Source organism: Babylonia areolata, chromosome 19 (assembly GCF_041734735.1).
Source record: "Babylonia areolata isolate BAREFJ2019XMU chromosome 19, ASM4173473v1, whole genome shotgun sequence".
Lineage (NCBI taxonomy): Eukaryota > Metazoa > Mollusca > Gastropoda > Neogastropoda > Buccinidae > Babylonia > Babylonia areolata.
The window spans coordinates 27,484,249-27,491,847 of record NC_134894.1 but is presented as its reverse complement, the minus strand read 5'-3'; the positions used below and the strand labels follow the sequence as shown (position 1 = coordinate 27,491,847).

Sequence of the window (7,599 nt, the reverse complement as noted above, 5' to 3'; positions counted from 1 at the left end):
AAGACGTGTGAATGACGACTGAGAGAGTGGAGTTGCTCGGGTACGTTGAAACTGAACTTGATAATCCCTCATCTGTCATGCTCTGTGAATCATCTGCCATCATGGGAGTTCATGTTCATTTATGTCTGGGAACGTGTTCGGATGTTTATTTGTGACTGAATGTCCAGATTCGTCTCGCTATTTTGTGGACTTTCATCTTGACATGGTACACATTTCATCGATCTACACACGTGACATGCTAATCCAGAACTGCCAAGATGTTTTGGTATGTTGGCAGTGTACAAGTATTCCTGACTGTGCTCTTTGGATAAAGCCTGGGTCATCTCTGCTGGATGTACCACAAGAACGTTTTAGCCAGTGTTGAACAAGTGTTTAATTCGATTCCCAGTTTGATCTGGATTGATAGTTCTGATTGTGTGCATTTCAGGAACTGTCCAGCAGATCGTTTGAGGGCACTAAACAGTGAGCATCATGAATCCCATGGACTGATACCAGCGTGCCTGAAGCGAATTCTGTGGCTGTGGAGGGTTTACTTCATAGTCTGATATCACTGCAAGCAACACGGACAGTGGCCTGAAGTGTCGTATAGCACAGTGGGTGTCTCCCAGAATGACTGACGGATTAGTATCGATGCGATCAGCATTCCATTCAGCAGCGTTTCACAGTGACTATCAACGTGATTTTTTACGTGCATTTTATCCAGATCTGTTTTGTCTTGGAGACCAGTATCGTCGACGTGTATGTGCTTGAGGGTGGTGGAGCGGTGAGCGTGAAGGGGGTGCCGCAGGACCGTACTCTGGGTGTGTTTGAAGGTCTCGTCACGGTGTGCTGTTGCGGCGCCCTGAGCTGTCTCCGGCTTGGAGGCCGCAAGGACTGTTCCCCATGCCACGTGTGTGCCACAACTGCCGGCGGGTCAGCCTCAGGGGACCGGAGGAGCGCAGAGCATGCCCGGGTGGAGTGGGTCCGAACCAGCGCTGGCAGCACCAGCATCACTAGCCTGGCCACACGGGGGGCGCTGGGGGCAGGGGCGGGGGCAGGGGCAGGGGCGGGCAGAGTGAGGATGCACAAGACCTCACTGAGGGCTGGCAGTGGCGCTGTGATGACGGGAGGGGCGGTGGCCGTGCTCAGACCCCCCAAGCCTCCATGCTGGCGAGACTTTGTCGCCCAGGACTCCGTCCGCAAAGATCACCTCACCCCTTCCTCCTTCTTCATCCAGCCAGACACCAGGAACAATGCCGACCTGGCTGGAGGGACGGGAGGAGGAGGAGGAGGAGGAGGTGGAAGTGGAGGAGGAGGTGGAGGAGGAGGAGGAGGAGACCTCACAGACAGCTACAGCTTGGGCACAGGTCGTCTGTCATCGCAGCTCAACGTTCCCGGCAGCACTACCAAGACGTCCCGATCCACCAAGCGGATGCGGGCGCGCATTCACCGCACGCGCAGTGAGCACCTCATCGACGTGGAGGAACTGCCGGAAGGAGAGCTGACGGTCAACCTGGCGGACACCAGACCTCACGACCTCAAGATGCACGTGCGGCCAGCAGCAGAGGTAGACGAGCGTCTGTACGTGGAAGAGAACAATCGCCGGTGTCAGAGCTGGCTGGCGAGCATAGAGGCTGCGGAACCTCTGGACGACATAGGCTACACCCACAGCAAGGACTGTGGCGAGGTGGGACTGGAGGAGGTCGACGTGGAGGTGCCGGAAGAAACATTTTCCTGGCTGGGCGGGGAGGACGAGGACGGCGAGAAGGAGGTGATGAAGGCACCGGTCACTGCCAGCACGTCCAGCTCGGACACGGAGGGTCTTCTGCAACACGTGATGGCTGCTGTGGGGCTGGCTGACCCCGGCTACGACGGGAGTGAGGAGGACGAGGGCAATTGCAAACAGGCGCCAAGGGGGAGGGGCAGAGAATCCAACGGAGCAGGAGGTCTAAGAGCCACGTCGTCTAGTCTCAACGTCCACAGAAAACTGTCTTCCAAACATATTCTCTCGCTCTCTGAACATTCAGGCTTGGAGTGAAGTTAGCCACGATGTTTGTTGGTTGGTAATACTCTCACATGCACTTTCATTCTGTAGCCAAGCCTAGACTTCGGCAGTGCCTTGTGAAAAAAAATGTACAGTTGTGCAATTCAGGACACACTGGATGTTTCCTCCCAAAAGACATGATGAATCAGGAAAATTAGATGATACCATTAGTTTACTCTTGCCGTTCCCACAGGATGTACATATTCTATATCAAAGTTTGGCAACAGATCATGATGGATGAATGTGCAAAAGGAGTACTTGGTCCACAGTGTTTTTCATTGATTTTTTTTCTTCTCATTCATAGTTTTGTTTGTGTCATTTTTTTGTGTGGGTTAAACTTTCATTGTGATTTTTTTTCTCTCATGACAACTTCCATGTGACATGTTGAACTAAAATTATATAGTGACAGAGGAGAGACAGTTCTAGATTCATCCGGTCTATGTCAGGCGCCCATACAGGCAACATGCATACACGCATGTGTGTGTGTGTGTGTGCGTGTGTGCTTCGTGTGTGTGTGTGTGTGTGTGTGTGTGTGTGTGTGTGACAGAGAGAGAGAGAGAGAGAGACAGACAGACAGAGACAGACAGGGAGAGAGAGACAGAGATACAAAACAAAACAACGTTAATAAAGTAATGAATGGAACATGGCACTGATGGATTAAATGATGATAGATTGAATGGCTGATTATGATTATGAATGACTGTATGAATTTTAGAAGAATCGATTATTTCTGCTTTAGAAATGGTGTTTGGGATGCACTTGTTGCTCTAAGTCTGGGGAAAAGGAGGGGGAAGGAGGAGGAGGACGGGGATGGGGGGGAGGCCATGGGGAGGGGGTGGGGGTGCCCATGACAGGAAGCAAGGGGGGATGCTCACTTTGACTTGCAAGATGCAACTAAAGTAGGTCAATTGATAACGACGGGAACGGAACTACGGCCCCTGGTTCAACGAAATTTGGGAACTGTTAGCGTTGGTTCAACAGGCAACCACAAAGACTGGGAAAATTCAGATTCTACAGACCTGTTTCAACTAGTGTTCACACAAACACTAGGAAAATCGGATTCTACAGACCAGCTATCACAAAAACCAAAACCACACACACACACGCGCGCGCACGCACACACACACACGCGCGCGCGCACTCACGCACACACACACACACACACACACACACACACACACACACACACACACATGGAGGGGGAAAACAAACAATCACAATCACACTCCATCACAACAATGAATTTTTTTTTTTTTTTTTTTACGCCGGAGAAGAATACAAACAAATAAACAAACAAATCGCAAACATGCGACATTACAATCAGAACATTATTCGATCGGAAGAATGTTCGTGTTATGGCTCAGTGATTCCCAACAGCAGTGGAAGATTATGAACTGATGCATGTTTAGGCCTGCAGTGGTTGTCGCCAGACTTCAGTTTTAATTTGGGGAAGGCTAGGGAGCGGCTACAGATGGCGGCGTTCTCTGTTTGCTCGATTGGTTGAAGTGTATTTGTATGTGTATTTCTTTTAAATCACAACAGATTTCTCTGTGTGAAATTCGGGCTGCTCTCCCCAGGGAGAGCGCGTCGCTATACTACAGCTCCACCCTTTTTTTTTCTTCTTTTTTTTGTTGTATTTTTTTTCCTACGTGCAGTTTTATTTGTTTTTCCTATCGAAGTGTATTTTTCTCCAGAATTTTGCCAGGAACAACCCTTTTGTTGCCGTGGGTTCTTTTACGTGCGCTAAGTGCATGCTGCACACGGGACCTCGGTTTATCGTCTCATCCGAATGACTAGTGTCCAGACCACCACTCAAGGTCTAGTGGAGGGGGAGAAAATATCGGCGGCTGAGCCGTGATTCGAACCAGCGCGCTCAGATTCTCTCTCGCTTCCTAGGCGGACGCCTTACCTCTAGGTGTAGGGAAAGAGGAGAAAAAACAAGGGTATGTGGGTTGGAGAAAGACAAGGGAAAAGACAGAGGGGAAAGGGAAGTGAAGGGAAACGTGGGGGTGGAGTGGGGGATGGGGGGGCGGGGGGGGGGGGGGTAAGGGTGAGGGACAGACAGGGAGGGGTCTGTTCTGAAGCGGAGGTTGGGATAATGATTTTTCGTTATTGGTAAAAGTTCTTCGCAAACGCTTCAGTTCTCTTAGTTCACACATTCCCCAACACTCGCCCTCCCCTTCTTGAGCGGCACCTGTAAAGATTATGTGTGTGTGTGTGTGTGTGTGTGTGTGTGTGTGTGTGTGTGTGCGTGCGTGCGTGCGTGCGTGCGTGTGTGTGTGCGTGCGTGTGTCCGTGCATGCATGCGTGTGTGTGCGTGTGTGCGTGCATGCATGCGTGTGTGTGTGTGTGTGTGTGTGTGTGTGTGTGTGTGTGTGTGTGTGTGTGTGCGAGGAGGGGGTGGGGGGGAGGAAGGGGATGAGTGAGATGGAGATGGCAGGTGCGGCACCTGTAAAGATGTGTGTGTGTGTGTGTGTGTGTGTGTGTGTGTGTGTATGTGTGTGTATGTGTGTGTGTGTGTGTGTGCGTGCGTGTGTGCGTGCGTGCGTGTGTGTGTATGTGTGTGTGTGTGTGTGCGTGTGTGCGTACGTGCGTGTGTGTGTGTGTGCGCGTGCGTGTGTTTGTGTGCGCGTGCGTGTGTGTGTGTGTGTATGGGGGGAGGGGGGGAGGAAGGGGATGAGTGAGATGGAGATGGCAGGTGCGGCACCTGTAGAGATGTGTGTGTGTATGTGTGTGTGTGTGTGTGTGTGTGTGTGTGTGTGTGTGTGTGTGTGTATGTGTGTGTGTGTGTGTGTGCGTGCGTGTGTGCGTGCGTGCGTGTGTGTATGTGTGTGTGTGTGTGCGTGTGTGCGTACGTGTGTGTGTGTGTGCGCGTGCGTGTGTTTGTGTGTATGTGTGTGTGTGTGCGTGTGTGTGTGTATGGGGGGGGGAGGAAGGGGATGAGTGAGATGGAGATGGCAGGTGCGATTGAAAGAGTAGGAACTGAATCCATTTTTTGTGTGTACATGTGACAGTGAACTAAGTTTTAATATGCCTTCACTTCGGGACAAAGTGTGCCTTTATTATTATTATTATTATTTTTGTTGTTGTTGTTATTATCATTACTGTTATTATAGTTGTTGTTCTTCTTATTATTATTGTCGTTGTTGTGATGTCACGGTGGAGACTGTGTCAGCGCATGAACATTTGGAGGATTTTATATGTTTGATTTTTCTTTCTTTCTTTTTTCATTTTGTTGGTGTGTGTGTGTGTGTGTGTGTGTGTGTGTGTGTGTGTGTGTGTGTGTGTGTGTGTGTGTGTGTGTGTGTGCGTGTCTGTGCTATTGTGTATGTGTGTGGGTCCGTGCGTGTGTGCGTTGGTTTGTGCGTCTGCCCGTGTGTGTTGAAAGGCGATGGAATTTGATATTTATAGATATGATCGAACATCGCCATAATCTTGAGTATGTGAGAGAACTAGTCTTGTTAGTTTGAAAGAGAATGAGTATGCTTTCATTATCAACATATGATTCTTGTTTGATTAATAATGAATATTCTTTCCAGTGTCAGAAAAGGAATAGGTATGTTCTTGATTGAGATATTGATCAGTCATTACATCTTGAGTCAGTTCTTTGGAAGAGAGACAGAGAGAGAGGAAGAGAAAGGGCGAGAGGGGGAGCGGGAGTGGGAGGGAGAAAGACAGACAGGCGGGTGGACGGACATAGACAGAGAGGAGATAGGGGAGGGGGGTCGAGAAAAAAAGACAAAGGAGATGAGAAAAAAAAATGGAATGTAGGAAAGGTTTAGCAGGCAAACAGAGAGAGAGAGGGGGGAGAGGGAGAGAGAGAGAGAGGGCGGGGGGGGGGGGGGGGAGAAGGAAGAGGAGAGAGAGACAGATATGTAGACCAGCAGGCAAACAGAGAGAGAGAGGGGGGAGGGGGGGATGGAGAAGGAAGAGGAGAGAGAGACAGATATGTAGACCAGCAGGCAAACAGAGAGAGAGAGAGAGGGGGGGGGAAGAAGGAAGAGGAGGGAGAGACAGATATGTAGACCAGCAGGCAAACAGAGAGAGAGAGGGGGGGCGGGGGGGGGGGAGAAGAAGGAAGAGGTGGGAGATACAGATATGTAGACCAGCAGGCAAACAGAGAGAGAGAGGGGGGGGGGGGGGGAGAAGGAAGAGGAGGGAGAGACAGATATGTAGACCAGCAGGCAAACAGAGAGAGAGAGAGAGAGGGGGGGGGAAGGAAGAGGAGGGAGAGACAGATATGTAGACCAGCAGGCAAACAGAGAGAGAGGGGGGGGGGGAGAAGGAAGAGGAGGGAGAGACAGATATGTAGACCAGCAGGCAAACAGAGAGAAAGAGAGAGAGGGGGGGGGAGAAGGAAGAGGAGGGAGAGACAGATATGTAGACCAGCAGGCAAACAGAGAGAGAGGGGGGGGGAGAAGGAAGAGGAGGGAGAGACAGATATGTAGACCAACAGGCAAACAGAGAGAGAGAGGGGGGGGAGAAGGAAGAGGAGGGAGAGACAGATATGTAGACCAGCAGGCAAACAGAGAGAGGGGGGGGGGAGAAGGAAGAGGTGGGAGAGACAGATATGTAGACCAGCAGGCAAACAGAGAGAGAGAGAGGGGGGGGAGAAGGAAGAGGAGGGAGAGACAGATATGTAGACCAGCAGGCAAACAGAGAGAGAGAAAGAGAAAGAAAGAAAGAGAGACAGACAGACAGACAAAAAGAGAGAGAGAGACAGGAGGGCGCGACAGACATGTAGACCAGCAGGCAAAAAGAGAGAGAGAGGGGTGGGGCGGGGGGGAGGAGGAGGAGAACACATTTATGTTTGTTGTTAACGGGTTGATGAACCACAACGTGAAATGGCAGAGTGTCGTTCAGTATGCGCAATATTTTGAATCCTTGATTTTCAGCTATTTGAGATTAGTGATAAGACTGATTCCCGAAAAGCGTGATTGAATTTGGATATTGAATTGACTTATTTGGAAAAGAATGAAAATACAGGCCCATGTAATGTGTTGTGAACAAATGTGAAAAATATACTGCCACAACCTTTTTTTGACTATTTTGTACATTTTTGTTTCTCTCAACTGAAACCGGCGCGAGCTGATATGTTATAATACTGAATTTGTTTTTCTTCTTAAAGTGAATCAAGTAATGTGAGTGCAGATGCTACGGTGTCTCGTTCATTGAGTGTATACATGCATTATGTCGCACGTTGAGTGTAAATTTATGCAGCGTTTAGTACATTGAGTGTAAATGTTGAGAGTTGAGCACTGAATGTAAACGCAATGTATCGTACATTGGATGTAAATGCAGTGTGTCGTGCACTGAGTGTGAGTGTAAACGCGATATGTCATACTCCAAGTGCAGACGCAATGTATCATACACTGAGTGTAAACGCAATGTGTCGTGCATTCAGTGTAAACACAATGTGTCATTCATTGAATGTAAACGCAATGTGTCTTACACTGAGTGTAAACGCAATGTGTCGTGCATTCAGTGTAAACACAATGTGTCATTCATTGAATGTAAACGCAATGTGTCTTACACTGAGTGTAACGCAATGTGTCGTGCATTCAGTGTAAACACAA

General features: G+C 49.4%; 1 protein-coding gene across 1 annotated transcript; it reads left to right on the top strand.

Annotated features, from left to right (window-relative positions):
• Positions 1–1,029: 1,029 nt before the first annotated feature.
• LOC143294260 (uncharacterized) lies at positions 1,030–2,519 on the top strand. Its single transcript, XM_076605696.1, has one exon. It carries the CDS (start codon positions 1,061–1,063, stop codon positions 2,015–2,017), a length of 957 nt encoding a protein of 318 aa, XP_076461811.1. The 5' UTR covers positions 1,030–1,060; the 3' UTR covers positions 2,018–2,519.
• The last annotated feature ends 5,080 nt before the right edge of the window (positions 2,520–7,599 follow it).

Coding starts and splice junctions, on each gene's coding strand:
- LOC143294260 (XM_076605696.1), top strand. CDS start 1,061: ATGCACAAGACCTCACTGAGGGCTGGCAGTGGCGCTGTGATGACGGGA.